An 18,821-nucleotide genomic window follows, 5' to 3' on the forward strand; every position below is an offset into this window, starting at 1 on the left:
AGCTGAGATACCAGGCAGAAGCATTCGCAGGTCATCTCTACCTATAGAAGTTGCCAAATGGTGTGCCACCCATTTTTAATAAATTACTCTGGATTTAGAGAAAGATGTTGAAAGTTTATTTTTCACTTGGTTAGAATATAATAAATTTAGTTTAATCCTTTATCCAAGTGTGAGCAAAGAAGTTTGCGCCTGAAAGTATCTTCAGGACTGAGGTAAGGTGGTACAGACCAGGGCAACTTGTTGCAAAGGTGGAGCAAGCTACCAATACTCCTGTCTCAGTATCTCCTATAATGCAAAACACATCTCCTTGCAGATATGTCTAATGTTATGCATTAAGGGAAGGGCCACTACCCAGACTAGTTTCGACCTTTATTGAGGTCTCTTCAGTGGGAGCCAGGCCCAAGCTGAGATACCAGGCAGAAGCATTCGCAGGTCATCTCTACCTATAGAAGTTGCCAAATGGTGTGCCACCCATTTTTAATAAATTACTCTGGATTTAGAGAAAGATGTTGAAAGTTTATTTTTCACTTGGTTAGAATATAATAAATTTAGTTTAATCCTTTATCCAAGTGTGAGCAAACAAGTTTGCGCCTGAAAGTATCTTCAGGACTGAGGTAAGGTGGTACAGACCAGGGCAACTCGTTGCAAAGGTGGAGCAAGCTACCAATACTCCTGTCTCAGTATCTCCTGAGATAGGCAGGATAGGCCTTACTGAGACAGGAGTATTGGTAGCTTGCTCCACCTTTGCAACGAGTAGCCCTGGTCTGTACCACCTTACCTCAGTCCTGAAGATACTTTCAGGCGCAAACTTGTTTGCTCACACTTGGATAAAGGATTAAACTAAATTTATTATATTCTAACCAAGTGAAAAATAAACTTTCAACATTTCTCAAGTATACTTGCATATCTTACCATTAACACTCAGTAGGGAAATATCTCTGTAATTCTCCGATTCAGTTCTATTTCCCTTTTAATATATGGGTACTATGTGAGTTCTACTCCAATCATCTGTAATTTGTCCCTCTGTCCAGACCTTCGAATATCATCTACTCCTCCTGCCTTTCCACATTTCAGGCTTTTAATGGCTTTTTCTACTTCAAGTATGATTATATGCAGTGGTGAGCTATAAGGGGCTCGTGCAAGGCCTTTGTCAAATTTTTCTCAAATTTGCAATGGTAACCTAACAAAAAATTAGTCTATTCGACAGTGTATAGATTATGTGGAATTGTTGTTTCAACTCCTCTATAACGAATGTGCCCAAGTTTGAAAATAAAATAACTGCATGATCTATCTTTACCCTTCTCTCTTCTGGTAGCCAATCAAATGTTTTATAAAAGATTATAAAAAATTTCATTCTTCTTATATTTTGATAGTTAAAAAATGTTTTTCTTATGCAAGATAAATTAACACAGTTGATTGTGTGCAAATATTTCATGTTTAGATCATAAAATATTTGTTTAAAAATGATAGCCTTTAGAGGTTGATTGTCCTCTCATACTTTTTGATTGGAATTTGTACAAAAGCTGTATTAATAAAAATTTTTGTGTGAAATACGTTTTTTTTTTTTTTTGCTCGACAATGCGAGCCCTTTGTTAAAATTTTCATAGCTCACCACTGATTATATGTATTCCTGACTGCATGTGTGTTGAGTGTTTTTTTTTTACCACTGTGCTGTCATCACTGCTTGTTCGTTTAGCAATTTTTCAAAGTAATTACTCCATACTTCAAAGATATCTTTTCTCCTGTTTTCATGTCACCTTTATCATTTCTAATTCCTTTTACAGCACTCTTTCCACCATTTCTGAGCTTCTTCAACAACCTCCAGAATATCTTGCCAGCTGACTTATTTGCCAGGAACTTTTGATATGCTTTCTTCTTTTCTTTCACTGCCTCTTTAATTTCCTGTGCCTACCATGGAGTTCTGATTTTTTTATCCTTACAGACAACCTCACCACATACCTCTCTGGCTGAATCAATAAGTGTTTTCTTCAGGGCTTGCCACTGAATTTCCAAGGTTTGGTTGATGTTCTCAAAATCTTTTTTTTTTTTGGATGATGTTTGTGTATTTAAGTCTACAGTTCACATCCGAGAGCTGCTCAACTTTTAGTCGCTTTAAAACTTTCTTACATGTTTTTCTTTTCAGAATGAAATTCAGTTTTATCCTGCTCAAGACTAAATAGTGATCGCTTCCGCTTTCAAATCCTCTATACACTCTTGTGTCCTGCACCAGTGAGAAAAAATCACTATCAACAATAACATAATAACTAATATTTAAGGAATTGACAGTGTATACTAGAAATATAGATCAAATAAACTTTAATATATATTTTCTGATATTTCGGTGAACGTCACGTTGCCATCTTCTTGGGAACTTACTACACAGACACGTGCACACAAGTACTAATAACAGCAAATGAGACTGAAGCTAGCGTTTCCTAAAGTCCTGATGGTGCCCCCTTTCGGGCTATATTGGTAGTTCTTGGCCTTTGGGCTGAAGTTCTTCTGATAAAAGTTTCCCAAATTTGGGGCAGTTTCATGCATCCAAATTTGTTGAGGTTTGGCATGTTCCTAAGGGCCGAGGCTGATTCCATGAATAGTCTTTCATACTTGAACTTGCTGCGGTGTATTACTGTGGCTTTCTTCCATCTTATTCTGTGGCGAGTATCCAGAGCGTGGTCTGCAAGCCCAGAGTGGCTGTACTGTACTGGTGAAATCGGATGTAATCCTTGTGTTCTGAGATTCTGATATTTGCTGTCCTGCCTGTTTGGCCAAAGTAGGACAGTTTACAGCTGCAAGGGACCTGGTATACACCAGGTAGGTCTAGGGGAAGTGGTTGGTCTTTGGTGGAGCGGAGAAGGGATGCCAGTTTTCTATGTGGTCTGTAACAAGTGGTCAAGTCATGTTTTTTTAGGATTTTTTTGATTTTTCCGAGGTGCCTCTGATGTAGGGAATAGTGATAGATTTAGAGTAATCTTTTTTGCGAAAGGGAGGGGGTGGTGGGTTGTGGATAACTGGGTTAAGTATTTTTTGGATTTTTTGGAGGGGGTAGCCGTTGGCTGAGAAAGTGTCACGGATGTGATTTAGTTCAGTGGTTAGGGCTTGATCATTAGAACAGATTATTTTTGCCCTGTTGAATAATGTTTTAATAACTCCTTATTGTTGTGAGGTGGGTGGGGGTGGGATTGTTGGTGAATGTATCTGCCTGTATGGGTGGGTTTTCTATAAACTGAGAAAACCAAGGTTCCATCAGGTTGGCGGGTGACTAGTGTGTCTAGGAAGGGGAGGTTATTATTTTCCTCTTTTTCCAGGGTGAATTTGATTCTAGGGTGTTGGTTGTTCAAGTGTGTTAGGAAGGAGAGGAGTGAATCCGGGCCATGTGGCCAAATAGCGAAAACATCATCAACGTAGCGAAGCCATATGGTAGGTTTTTGTGGGGCTGAGTTTAAGGCTTTCTCTTCAAACGTCTCCATGAAGAAGTTGGCCAAGGGTGGGGAAAGTGGTGAACCCATGGCTGTCCCCTCTATCTGTTTGTAGAATTTTTCCTGCCAAACGAAATAGCCTGAGTTCATTGTAAACTGAAATAGGGCTGAGATATCGGGAGGAAATTTAGCTTGGATTAGCTCTAAGGTTTCTTTGAGGGGGACATTCGTGAATAGGGAGGAGACATCAAAACTGACCATTATGTTGGAGTGTAAGGTTTTCTATACTGGCTTTGAAGTGGGCTGAGTTTTTTATGTGTGATGGTGTATTGCCAGTATAGTGTGAGAGCGCTTTGGCTAAATGCTTGGCTAGTTTGTAAGTGGGGGAATCAATGCCATCCACTATGGGACGTAATGGCACATTTTCTTTGTGTATTTTTGGGAGCCCATATATGCGGGGGGGTCTAGAGTTATAGGGTTTTAGTCTGTTGGTAATCTCCACAGGCCAAGAAGTGACCTTCTTAAGGAGCCTATGGAGTTTTCTAATTTGTGAGTTGGTGGGATTGTAATCAATGGGGAGGTAAGTGGAACGATCTAATAATAAAGCCTTGAGCTTACCTGTGTAATCTTTAAGATTAAGTACCACAGTGGCATTTCCCTTATCCGCTTTGGTGATCACTATTTTTTTGTTTCTTTTTAATTCTTGTAGTGCCTTGTATTCACTACTGGATATGTTGGATTTTGGAGGTTTTGCTTTGTTGAGAACACAGGCTACATCCAATCTGATATCGTTGGCGATGTGGTTAGGAAGTTGGCGAATCCCGCGTTCAATTTGAATCATTAATTCCTCGGCCGGTAATTTCCTAGGAGCAATGGCGAAGTTGTGACCACGTGACAGAGCGTGGAGTGCTTCTGGCTTTAAGGTAGCTGACGATAGGTTAACAACAGTGTTGGTTTGTAGTTTGGGCGCCGAGTTCTTTGTTAATTTATCAAACTTGTTGATATGTCGGCTTCGTGCTCGTTCAAATTCTTTTTTAGCTGCCGTACACGAGACGTCATGTAGGACCGACCAAAGCTCGTGATTCAGCGTAAGTGAATAAGCCTCTCAACAAGAACAACAATAACATAGTCGATGAGACTTTTCTTATTCCTTGCCTCTTCTCTCCATGTGAATCTGTGCACATTTTTATGTTGGAAAATTGTGTTAGTAATAACCAGTCCATGTCCTGGCAGAAATCCAACAGGCATTTGCCATTATTATTAGCTTTGCTCTTTTCTCCAAATTTTCCCAAAACATTTTTGTATGTCTGATAATCATTTCCTACTCTGCTATTATCTCCAACAAGGACCAACTTTTCATTTTTCATTTGTCAGTTGCTTTCTCTAAAGCTTCAAAAAATCCCTTCACTTCTACTTTAGTATAACCTTGTGTGGGACCATAGGCACAAATAAGTCTCATTGTCCAGTTCCCTATTCTGATATTTGCCCACATCACTCTGCTTGATATATCTTGCCATTCAAGAAGATTATCCTCGTATTTTGTGTTCAATACTATAGCTACACCTTTTACCTGTTTGTCATTTCCTGAATATAACAATTTGAATTTATTGCTCAGAATGATCTCACCAGTTTCTGTCTTTTTTTGTTTCAGTCACCCATATTATGTCTATTACCTGTACAATTCGTCAGCTAGCTTCATTTCTTTGACATTCAGGCCTCGTATGTTGATAGTACCGATCTTGAATTCTGGTGATGTTGAGTTGGGGGTGGGTTTTAGGATTTTTCCCGTAGCTAACTTTTCGCTGTTTGTCCTGGTTCCATGGCAAAAATAACGTGGTCCTGTTTAACCAAGCAACGCCCCAGCTGGCATGAAATTCTGTCATGTTGTACCATCATTTTGTATTTTGGTTTAAGCCAATAAGAATACAATTTGGTCGGCTAAATCCCAAATTGCCAGCCCATCCTCTTTCGTTCAGTATCCAGGTTGATACGTAACAGGGTGCGCCACGAGAAGGTGAGGATTGGACATTAGGTCAGAATCCCTGATCGGTTCTCTGCATTCGTTTAAAGGCTATGTGGAGGTCTCCTCTCAGTTATATAGTTTTGACCCTTAAGCACCCTTTATGATATTACCTTATAGATAATCATATGTAAATCTTCAATAATATCACATAATGTATAATATTTATAATGTAATCTGTAGTTCTTTGCACTTCAACTTTCTTGGTTTTCTGGAATCGCTCATTACATATTGAAATGAACAGCTATTATGAAGTAAACTCTTATGTACATATTTTCTGCTAATTTTGATATTATGCAGCAGTTTTGAAGTAGCAATACTTTCACTACAGTTTATCATTTCGAAACATGTATTGGTGCATGCGTCAAAATGAAATTTTATTTCCAAAATATTTTATCTACAGACTGTGTAGTAGGAAAGAATGTGAATAACTTGACGTAAATAAAAAAAAAAAAATTTTTTTTTTCACGTATATCCACGATGAATTTTCATGCAATTAAATTTCCAGTGACGAATAATCTCTGTGATGAATTTTCCTTAATAATGAATTTTTCTCGAGATGGATAGTCCTTGCAATGAATTTTCTCCGTGATCAATTGTCGTCGATCAATTTTCCAGTGATGAATTGTCGGCGATAAACTGTCTGGACTCGCATCCAAAAGGTGCTGTGCTGTACATTAGCAGATACTAAGGCAATTTGATGTGAAGTTGCCAACCTTCGTGTACAAGTAACTTGATTGTGAAAATAATACTTGAATGCTCAAGCTTTTGTTGGTTTCAATTAATTAAAGGATTCAAATAAAAATATCATTTTGTATCAAGTATAATTTACTTTCTAACCAAGTGACAAAACTTCCTTCAGTACCTCCAGAGGTCTATCTCCCACTGATCCGACTTCATTAAGGTTGAAACCAGTCTGGTTAGTGACCCTTTCCCTTAATGGATGGCAACATATACATATGAGAGGAAGTGGGCCTTTGCATTATGGGTTACTAGGACTTGTCCTAGTATGCAAAGGCCACTTCCTCTCATATGTGTATGTTGCCATCCATTAAGGGAAAGGGTCACTAACCAGACTGGTTTCAACCTTAATGAAGTCGGATCAGTGGGAGATAAACCTCTGGAGGGATACAGACAACTCTTTTGCTTCAGTCAGCAGTATAAAACAAACTACTTGATAGAATGACTTGCAATTTCACATGGATGCTTATGACAGATGTACCAACTTTGAAAAAAATATCTTGTCGATATTGTTGCCATCTATGGTCGAGGCTGAGAACTTTTCAGACCATCACATATTTGAAGTGACAACCATGAAGAGTATCTCTAAAGTTCCAGGACCATTTTTGTAAAACTCAGTTCACATACCACTGTCATATCTTTCCTTAAAGATACTCACAGATGACACTTACCATTTCCTCTGACAGTCCATTCAACTCTGCAAGAAAAAACTAATTCTTGCAGAGGATTAAAACGAGAACATAATTTTCTGGGCAAGTATAATTTATGTTCCAACCAAGTGGAAAAACTTTCTCTTAAATGCAGAATGTTAACTGCAGTGTAGGATAATAGTGTTGAAAAAAAATCTCTTGAAACAAGTAAAATAATGAGTTGAATGGACAGACTCACTCAGTTTACATAGATGAAGAGTAGAGATAATCTAAGATGGCATGGCCATTTAAAAACGGCCAAGGTTAGCAAAACCTAATTTTAGAAACAAATATAATTTCCTGTCAAATTATACTTGACAGGAAATTGCATTACTGTTTTTATCCTTCACCCAAACTTGAACAAATAAAAGTTTGCACACGAAGTTACATTATACTAGGCTACTATACACAGGCAAATAACTTCACATATCTGAGGTTATAGATTTAATTTCATTTGGAAGTTTATTATAGCTGCTCGTCGCAACATACTCGAAAGATTTATGAAAAATTTCTTTGTTAGCCTTAGGTACTTCCAGCGTGTTTCGACCGCAGCGCAATCCATAGTCTACGTTATATATCAAGAAACTTTCTGTGTTTCTTTTTACATATAATAGACAACCATAGAGATATAGTTTCTGAAATGGTAGAATATTATGAATGATATACAGATCATTGGTTGAATGTGCAAAGTCGGTAGTAGTTATGGCTCTAATTATTCTGTTTTGTATTCTTATTAATGGAAGCAGATTGTTATAATAGTCTCCTCCCCAACAGCTAATGCTATATTGCAGTGAAGAATTTACCCAGGAATAGTATAAACATCTTAAGAATGCTGCATTTGCAAATTTTTTAACATAATATATTCTGTTAATTATGAACCTAAACTTATTTGTTAAGAAAGTGGTGTGGGAGTTTCACTTCAAATTGCTATCGATATGGAGGCCCAAATACTTAACGGTTTTTGTTTTTTTGATTAAGCTACACTTACAATTTGGAGTATCACTACATTTCCTTTCATGCCATTTTATAGTTATACTGTGATCTAATTTGTCTGTTAATGTAAAGTACATATATCTTGTTTTGTTGGTATTAATGTTAAATCCATTGTTGCTAAACCATATACTTAGTTTTAACATATCACTATTAATCCGATTTTTTAGATTTTCAAGGGTTGTTTCGGTGTATACTAAAACTGTGTCGTCAGCAAAGGATATCATTTTGCCAAAAAGTTTGTATTTACATAGATCATTAACATATATTATGAATAGGATGGATCCTAGTACCGACCCTTGTGGGACTCTGTATTTTATTATGTTTGTTGTGCTTTTAAATATATCATAGCTGGTATGTTGTTTTCTATTATTCAGATAGGATCTGAACTAGTCATTAGTAATTCCCCTAATTCCCCATTGCTATTTGGACATTTTTAATAGCAATTGATCATGATGAACACAGTCGAACGCTTTAGATATATCAAGAAAAACAGCTGCCGTGTGCATTCCTTCATTTATTCCACTATATTTAAGTTGTATAAGTCTGGAAAAAAACATATGACAAATTAGCAAAGAGAAGAGTTGTTCAAAATCTTACAGTTATATAATTTAATTGCAGATTGTAAAGAAAAATATAGAGTAGATGACTTCAGTTGAACATCAGTAGTTAGAATTAAAGGAGTACAGGAATACAGGAAGGTGTCATTTTACACTTAATCTATTTCTTCTTGAGTATTCTGCAGTTGATCAGGTTCTTCTTTTAGGAGCAAAAACTTTTCTTCCACTCTCTTCTGTTCTGAGCCTTCTCTTTCAAGGTTGTGTACCTGTCTCCATTCAGCATGTCATGTCATGTAGTATTGTTTTCCTTACTCTTCCTCTGGGTCTTTTTCCATCTATTTTTCCTTTGATGGCATCTCTGATGATTCCATTCCCTCTCAGAATATGTCCTATCCAGTTTCCCTTTCTTCTTTTTATCATCCTTAACAGACTACTTCTACTCTTTTTAAGACCTTTTCATTAGTTATTTTATCTGTCCATTTGATTTTTTCCATCCTTCTCCAAATCCACACCTCAAAGCTTTTCAAAATCTTAATTTCTTCTTTCTTTAGTGTCCAAGTTTCAGCTGCATAGAGGGCAACACTCCACACATAATATTTTATTAGTCTTTTCTTTAGGTATCTATCCAGTTTACTTCTGAATAAATTCCATTTTCTATTAAAGGCATCTCTTCCCATCGCTATTCTTGCTTTTATGTCACTTTTACATCTTCCATCACTGCTAATAACACTTCCTAGATATTTAAATGTCTTTACTTGATTCAATTTTTCCCCATTTATTCTGATATCCATATTTGCCTCTTTCCTTGCTATTTTCATTACCTTTATTTTTCTGATGTTAATTTTCATTCCATAATTGATACAGGATTCTAGTAATCTGTTCAACAGATGTTGTAGTCCTGTTATAGTATTTGATGATAATGCCTTGTCATCTGCTTATCTCTGCAAATATCTGTCTGCCTCCAATCTTTATTCCTTCTTCCAAATTCTCCAGTGCTTCTTTTAACATTGCTTCAGAATGCATGTTAAACAACATTGGTAACAGAGAACAGCCTTGTCTTACTCCTCGTCCAATGATACCTGGTTCTGTTGTACCATATATGTCTCTCACCATGGCAGTTTGTCCCATATATAGTGAAATAATTAGCCTTCTGTCTTTCCAATCCCTACTACTCTTTTCCATTACTTCCACCATCTTATCCCATTTTACAAAGTCAAAAGCTTTTTCAAAATCTATATAACAGATAATAAGGAAGTTAAACTTCCTTATTCACTTCTAGACTTCTTTCACTTACTATTCTTAACAGTCCAATCGCATCTCTTGTTCCCCTACCCTTTCTGAAACCAAACTGATCTTCTCCAAGTCTTCCACCTCTGATGCAATTCTTCGTGTTAAGATTCTCATAAGTAGTTTTGATGTATGGGAAAATGAGGCTTATTGTTCTAAAATTCCTTGCAGTTCATTGCATTTACTTTTCTTTGGCATAGCTATAAATATTAAGGTCATAAAATCTTTTGGTAATTCTCCTTTGTTATAAATTAAATTTATTATTTTGGTTATTTCTTCAGTTCCTTTCTTCTGAAGTTGTTTCAGGAATTCTGCAGGTATTTCATCTATCCTTCTGCCCTTCCACATTTTAGTTCTTTAATGGCCATTTACTTCAGTCTTCAATATCTCTGGGCTTAGATCATCTTCATTTACCTTCTTTATATCTTCTAATGGCAGCTCATTTGGTCTATTTTCCTTGTCATATAGATCTTCAATGTATTCCTTCCATCTCATTAGGAATTTATCTTCAGTTATGATTTTTCCATTCTTATTTTCTATGCCTCTAGCTCAAATTCCATTTCTCTTGTGATTCATGCTTCTTGCTTTTTTATACAAAAGATCATGCCTTCCCACTCTCTCATAATTTTCCATTTCTTCACATTATTTTTTAATCCAATCTTCTCTACTTCTTTCTGCTTCCTTTCTCAATTTGTCATTCAGGGTTTTATATTGTATATTCCCTTCTGGGGTGTCTTTATTTTTCCATTTTCTTCTTTCTTCCATTAGAGAAATCGTCTTATTAGTTATCCAAGGTTTTTTATTCTTTTAGCTCTTACATATCCAATTTCTTCTTCTGCAATCTTCTTTATTTTCTCTTTAATTTGTTCCCATTTCTTTTCTGGATCTTCAGTTTTGACAAAATTTGTTTCCTCTAATTCTTTCTCCAATCTATTTCCAAATTCCTTGGTATTTTTTAATTTCTCTAAGTTCCATTTTTTTTCTTTTCATAGCTTCTTTTATTTTCTTTAGTTTCACATTTATTTCTATGAATAGTAGGTTGTGGTCAGAGTAAATATCAGCTCGAGGATACATGTATGCATTTTTTACACAATTCTTGTATCTTTGCTTTACTATAATGTAATCAATTTGATACCTTTCTGTATCTCCTGGTTTTTTTCCATGTATATAGTCTTTTCTTCGATTTTTTAAACCAAGTATTCGTAATTATTAGCTTATTTTCTTTACAGAATTCCACTAACCTTTCCCCTCTCTCATTTCTATTACCTAGTCCGTATCTTCCTACTACACTCCCACAACTCTATTCCACTCTCCCATTATAATCATATAGTCTTTTCTTTTTTCTTTCTTAATTATTTCTTGTAATTGTTCACACATTTCCTCATCTGAATGGTCACTTGTTGGCATGTATACCTGCATTATTCTTATGTCCACCAGTTCAGCCATCAGTTTTACCACCATAATCCTGTCATTCAGACATTTTATGCTAATGATGCTCTTTGCTGTTCTTTTATTAAAAACAAGGTCAATTCCTTTTTCCTTTTTATCTCCACCTGAGTAAATTATTCTTACTTCGTCACTATAAAAATCACCTATTCCTTCCTGTCCAACTTCACAGAGCCCTATGATATCAATTTTTCCTTTGTTCATTTCTTGTTTGAGATTTTCTAATTTTCCACATCTGTTCATTGTTCTCACATTCCATGTTGCAATTTTGATTCTCTTACGATCTTTCATTTTCAGTTTGTTTGTAGCTTGTTTTAAGTCACTTTTAGAGGTTTGATCGAGCGGAACATCAGCCCTTGAAGCGTCCTTATTTCCCGATACTGTGTCCATTCCAATGTGCACTTTCTTTTCCTCTCTGTGCCAAGAGACACCACTTTGATTTGCTGGGCTGGTAGCTGCCTCCTTATAAGTTCTATTCATTACTACTAAAATTTTCTAGGGATATTAATGAAGTGGTTTCCCATTGCTTTCTCCACTGCAATCTATTTATGAAGACTCAAATTAATGAACATTTCAAAAATCAAAACTATAAGCAAAAAAAAAACCAAGACAAAAACAAAAGCATAAACTCAACATGTCATTGTGAACCACGTTGTAACAACTACTAAAGGGTTGTTACAAAGTTGTTGAAAGTTTTACTAATATTGGTACTTAAATAATAAAATAAAAATGTCATCTAAATATAGAGCCAATCTGATGTATTCTTCAGCTATAAAATAAGCAGAAAATCACTTAACATTCAGAAAAAAATGGAAGTTTTTTTCTGAATCAGGTGAGTGTCATTTTGATGTGGGAAGCGTTAAAGTTAACACCTTCTACAGTTTTAACAATAGTAACCATTGCAGATAAGATAAGATAAAGCATTCACATGCAGGAGTTGTTAATGCAAAGGTGTCAAGTACATCCTATTCAAAAAATGAAGTAATGGAAAAATTATTAGTCCTGTGAATTGATGATATAAATCAAAACAATATTCCTACAGTAACTATGGACAAGGTATGCTTTAACACTGATACAATACAAACCACCTGTGAATCTCTTTGTAATGATGATGATCCTGACTGAGAATGCAACTCTTCTGGTCAATGAACTGTAACAAATGCTTTGAAACATATAGCATGCTAAAGAAGAGGACGAAAGTGACCCAGCAGACATCCTTGTTGTAGTTCTTAACCAAGAAAGACAAGGAACCTGTTGATCTAGATGACTCTCAACTAGGCCCATCTCATTAAGGCTTCTCCATTATACAGTATTTTTACTTTAATTTATGACTTATTGTATTCTGTTATTTATAAACATTATTTATGCAAAATAATTATAAAATAACCATAATTCTTTATAAAAATTGCAAAGCTATTAACTTGTGGTTAGTTTTAGTACTGAAAGAACCAATCTCATTTAAATACATTATAATTTTACCTCAATTTACGAATTATTTACTTTATGAACAGTGGGCTGATAACCTAATCTCTTCATAAAACGAGGCCTTCCTAAATTGCTAGATGCAAAATCAGTTGTTCGGTAATGGATTCATGAAACAACTATTCACTGTTACACAATTCATTGCTTTCATTGATCCAAACTGTAGCACATTTATAACACAGAGAACCATCCAATGTGATATGATAAAATCGTCCCATTCATCTCCATTTCAGATGTCATTAGTACTAAATTTTTGAAGCAGGATTATGTAATTATTGTAATGTTTCGTGTGGTAGAGGTTACTGGCTGGCCTAATTAAACAGCATTGTGTCCCAAATAAACAAAGCAAATTCTCATTTTGTTTTTGTTCTTTCAGATTTGTCACAATAAAATGGCTGTCTTGATTAACTAGTAGACCAATTAACTGGAATCAGCTGTATTAATATTGGAATAATGAGTATTATTAATTCTAATATTATTATTCTATGTGACTGGCCAGTGATAGGAAATTTAATATCTTAACAGCAAGCTATTAAACAGTTGTTCAAACTAGTGGTTTGCTGTAGAGTGAAGTTCTTTTAAAATACCATTATTTGTTATGGACTAGGATAAGTTATTTTCATAAGCTTATAAAAAAATGACTTTCATAGCCTTTAAAAACATTAGGATGGAAGTATATTTTGCATTCATGTAATGGTCAAAATTTATGAGGGAGATTCTCTCAAAAAAAATTGTGGAATTTTTTTGACATTCAGTTAATTTTTATGTATGTGTGCATAATGTCCTCTACTGTTGGCCTTACAGAATGCTTTGCCGATGTCACAGCATATTTGTGTGTGTCTGTGTTGACATTTTTATTTTCAGGAATTGTGCTGTATGCACTCATCTTCAGGTGTTGTACTGTTGGGAGTGAATGATGCACTCTATATCTAAAATATATCATAACTTGTTTATTTCAACTTATAATTGATTCTTTGGTATTAAGCATTAGCATAGGTTAGCAGCAAGGAAAACAAACAAATAAATAAATAAATAAAATTGGTAATGGAGAAAATTTAAGTAATCTTCAACTAGTCTAAAAACGAATTCTGCAAAATCATTCCGTATGATACATTTATACCTAACTTTGCTAGCAAATAGGAAACTACCTTTCTGATTAATAATAATAATAAATGAATTTTTAAGTCTTGTTTTGTTGGTTGAGTAACTTCTCAATTATCCAATCTGGGTAAGGTTGCATAGTGATGTAGGGGGGGGGGTCTGAGGAAAGTATACTGAACCATTCAAGGTTTGGCTGTTTGAAAATTGGATAATTGAGATATCACTATAATTGAATAATAGGATGTTCTTTGAAGAAACATAAAAATGAAAATACAAGCTGAAACACATTTCTCAGAATGTCTTTTATGAAATATTTTGATTAAAAATCTTATTACTGTATTATGGTTTCAGTGTGATTGGGAATCACGATTGGTATCTCAAGTATTAGATACATGTGAAGTACCCAAAGGTAAGTGCCAATCATGATATTTTAGAAGCATTAATAATATCATCTTATTGTGAAAGTTGCTAAACATTTTTCATTTTCATTATAAATTGATTGGAAACTGCAACAGTCCATTTTCTGTTCTCCAGAATGAGATTAATGTGGCATATAGGGAAGGTGCAGTATTTTTTACTTTTCTAAAATTATTTCATTTGTTTTAGTGAATATGCATTGAATAAGTTGTTAAATTTTGTTTGTTGTGAACATTTCCATTTTGGTTTACATAACTATTTTAATGGTATTACAACACTAAATAAAACTAAATTATGAAAGGATTTTTATTAATTAATTTATATTTTGCTGGATTTCAAACTAGCATCCTCAGAACAAAACAACATGTTACAGTTTATGTGCAACAACAATAAGTGAAACATTCAAACTGTAATGGACAAAAAATTTAAAGTCCTAATTAGGTGCCCTCAAATGTATAAAATAAGTATTACAGTTGCATAGGAATTGATCTTGATGACCGAAGATGACTATCCCAAAAAAAGTTTTAGCAGATTAATACATCTATACTTGTTAGGAAAATGCTTCATAGCCATTGCTGACTCTAAAAATAGTCTTTCTAATCTGTAATGACTTCTCCTGGACGAAGGAGCATCTAAAGTGTAGTCTGCCAGTCCTTACTTGCCATAATAATAGTAACAGATGTATTTCTTACATTCTCCAAAGTGAATGTTAATGAATCTTGTCTATCCATAGCAGGCTAAGACATACACATAGTCACAGGGTACTTTATAAACTCCAGGCACTGAGAGATGAGGGAGCTGATCTTTGGTAGAACGGATAAGGACAGCAAGTTTGCAGTGGGGGCTTAAATGCTGTGTGGAGGTTGTACTTTTTTAAGGACTTGGCTATTTTTTCTGATGTGCCATGGATGTAGGGTATGGCGATAGCATTTCTGAACTCCTTCTGAAGGGATGGTTAGGGAATGGGGAGGAACTGATTATTTCTTTAATACTGTAATTTGTAGATATTGGAGAGGAAGGTGTTGTGTATGTGTTTGAGTTTGGTTGAAAGGGCAGTTCCACTGGAACAAAGATTGTGGATTCTCTTGGTTAGAGTTTTAATAATACCATGTTGTTGAGTGTGGTGGTTGGTGGGAGAGTTTATGAATGTATCTGCCAGTGCATAGGTTTTCTATATACAGTAAAGTTTACCATTAGGAAGCATGTAACTAAGATGTACAGTAAGAGTAAACTATTGTTATTTTCCTTTTCCATCGTAAACTAGATTCTTGGATGTATGCACCTCAACAGCCTACATCCGAGAATCCATATGGTTGCAAAGTGCACAGCCACTAGGCTGACTGTGTGGACCCAGTAATACTACAGTAGTATAATACTGCAGTAAATAAATATTATCATAGAAAATATCTATAATAATATACTAAAAATACACCAGTAAATCTAAGAAAACACTCAATAAATCAACAAAAATCACCAATCTTTCAGGAGCATCCTAATAGCACATCTTTTCACCAGATAGCCTCGAACCCAGTGCAGATATGTTTGGGCAAAATTTGGGAAAAAGAGCAAAGCTAAAAATAATGGTAAATACTTGATGGATTTCTGTTCAGAACATGAACTAGTCATTAATTTCACCATTTCCAACATAAATATGCATACAAATTCTCGTGAAGAGAAGACATGAGAAATAAGAAAAATCTTCACATTGACTATGCTAGTGCTGGTAGCAGTATCATCACACTGGTTCAGCACATAAGAGTACAGAAAGTATTTGAAATAGGAAAGGATCATCATTATTGAGCAGAATAAAATTGAATATCATATTCAAAAGAAAAGAGTATAAGAAAGATTTAAAAAGATCAGAGTCAAGTAGCTTTCTGAAGTGAACTATAAATTCAAATATACAATTGTACCCTGGTCATATGACATTATGTTCCAGACCAGCATTGTATTGTGAATTTCATTATATAGTAGATCATTGTTTTTTATTTTCATGTAATTTGGTGCATGCAATGGTTTTATATAATATTGTGTATAACTCATGTAAATAAAGCATTTATTTATGTCAGTTACTCAAATAAAAATTATTCCAAATCACATTTACAGATAACTGAAGTGTTAACTGGTGTAGCAGTTTAAAAACTTTGCTAAGAACTTTATCTTTGTTTTTAATGACAGTAGTGTGATGTAAGTTTAACCTTTGGATGATTCATTCTTTGATACACCATTGTTGCTAAATTTAATTATTTTAATCTTAGTATTTGTTTGCGAGTCCTCTTTTCACTAGAAGCAACAGTATCCTTACTTTGATTTTTATTTGCCATTATTAACAACAATAAACTAAAACAGAACTTATAAACACTTTCTAATCCACACTGAAACACAGAGAAATGCAGTAAGCAATAACATTGTAAACAAACTGAGTCCATAAAAACTACACATCAATTGATTCACGGCAACGTCATATCTCTGAAGTCATATTAGCAAATATGGCATTGTATAAATGGGCATTGGTCATATTTAAAAACTTTGTATGAGCATTATATAAAGTGAGGTATCATAAAGTGGGGCCTAACTGTACCAGTATTACTCAAGAAAAAAATTACCAAATGATAGTTCATGAAATATGAATGAGAGTTTAAAGGAAGTGATTGAAAGTAATAATATAATATGGAGGATGAGATGCCAGTGTGGAAAGAAATTGCATGCTTACATGGTCTCCTTCAAAGCACAAAATGTGAGCTCAAGTGACTGGTTAGAAACGATTGGCATGTGGCACAGCAAGAGGGAGAATAAAAGAAAGATGAATGGGGAAAGCATAAAAAGTGTCAGAAACTGGGTGAAAAGGATAGTGTTGTATGGAGATTCAATGATAAGAGGTATACTAAATGAAAAGTAATGAAAACACGTTTCCCAAATTTGAAGATAAAGGGTGTTAGCAAAGAATCTGTAAGATTGTAGAAGAAAGAAGTGAGTAAGTTACTTGTTTTGGCAGGCACAAATGATTTAAAAGGTGAGAAATATGTAATGAGAGAGAGGATATGAAAGAGTTGTTTAGAAGAAGCAAAAATGAAAAGTAAGAAAGTAAAGATCATGAGTCTACTGCCTCAGTATGATAGGATGGAATTGAGAAGAAGGGCCAGGATTGTCAATGAGAAGATTGTGCAGGAGGAATGGTGTGCAGTTTATCTGTGGAGTGAATTTCATGGATGTAATGACCTGTATATGCTTCATGGGCTGCACTTAAATGATTTTGGAGTTACATGCTTGGAAAATTTGTTGTTCAGTAAGAATTAGAAAGTGCAAAACCAGGGAAATTAGAGATATTGGGGAGCAAACAATCAAGCCCATTTCTAGCCACCTTCTTCTTTTTTCTACAGCTTCTCCCACTTAAGTGGGGTCACTGTTTGTTATTGTTTGTTATGAGTCTCCTCCACACCTTCCTGTCTTGGGCTGTCACCACATCCAAGTTCTTCATCTTCAAGTCCTCTTCTACCAGCTCCCTCCATCTCTTCTTTGGCCGCCCACGCTTCCGCCTTCCTTGCACATCCATCTGCATGACCCTTCTTCCCACATATTCGTCCTCCCTCCTCATCACATGACCAAACCATCTCAACCTTGCCTCCTGTATTTTCGCTCCTAAGTTCGTAACTTTCACTGTTCCCCTGACATGTCATTTCTCAGACGATCCTTTCTGGTCACACCGCACATCCACCTAAGCATTCTCATCTCTGCTACTTCCATCCTGCTGATGTTATTTTTCCTCAGGGCCACAGTTTCTATAGCATATGTCATAGCTGGCCTCACTACTATCCTATAAATTTTGCCTTTCAGATTGATCGGCACCCTCTTATCGCATAACACTCCAGCCATCTCCCTCCAGTTCCTCCAACCCATTTGTATCCTGCATCCCACTTCCTTCTCAGCTCCTTCATCATCTTCTTCCACTGTTGAACCTAAGTATCTAAAGTCTCTCACCTTCCTGATGACATTTCCTTCCAGCTCCAGATCTGTCTCCTGGCCACCGCCCACTGCGCAACACATATACTCTGTCTTACTTCTGCTCAGTCTCATACCTCTCTCTTCCAGTACTTTTCTCCATCTTTCCAGTTTAGTTTCTGCTTCTTCTCTTGAATCTACACACAGCAAGATGTCATCTGCATACAACATTGTCCAAGGCGCACCTTCTCTCACCTCCTCTGTTGCCACCTCCATCACAATATTAAACAGAAACGGACTTAATGCTGACCCTTGATGCAAGCCAACTGTTACTTGAAAACTTTCTGTCTGTCCCAAACAGGTCCGAACACTTGTGTTCACATTTCTGTACATTTCCCGCACCAACCTGACATATTTCTCCGGCACCTTCTCCCTCAGACACCTCCAGACTTCTTGCCTTGGCACTCTATCATATGCTTTCTCCAGATCAATAAATACCAGATGTAGCTCCCTTTGTTTCGCTCGATATTTTTCCATCATCTGTCGTAACCCAAAGATAGCATCTGTTGTCGATCTACCAGGCATGAAGCCAAATTGTTCCTTTGCAATCTCCACCTCCTCCCTCAATCTACCATCAAGAACCCTTTCTAGGATCTTCATTGTGTGGGACATCAACTTTATTCCTCTGTAATTTTTACAGTCTTGTGCATCCCCTTTACCCTTGTAGATG

At 35.6% G+C, this 18,821-nt stretch overlaps 1 protein-coding gene across 1 annotated transcript in view; it reads left to right on the plus strand.

Moving 5' to 3' along the window:
* Positions 1–18,821, plus strand: part of LOC150109184 (acylamino-acid-releasing enzyme-like) — a 467,476-nt gene that overhangs the window by 242,767 nt on the left and 205,888 nt on the right. Inside the window, exon 10 of the mRNA XM_090411884.1 lies at positions 14,087–14,144. Coding sequence (XP_090268010.1) covers positions 14,087–14,144 — 58 coding nt within the window. The remainder of the gene's footprint in view (positions 1–14,086; positions 14,145–18,821) is intronic.

This window comes from Typopeltis vanoorti, chromosome 2, assembly GCF_054136105.1.
Source record: "Typopeltis vanoorti isolate ZY-2024b chromosome 2, IOZ_Tvanoo_1.0, whole genome shotgun sequence".
In the NCBI taxonomy this organism is placed as follows: Eukaryota; Metazoa; Arthropoda; class Arachnida; order Uropygi; family Thelyphonidae; genus Typopeltis; species Typopeltis vanoorti.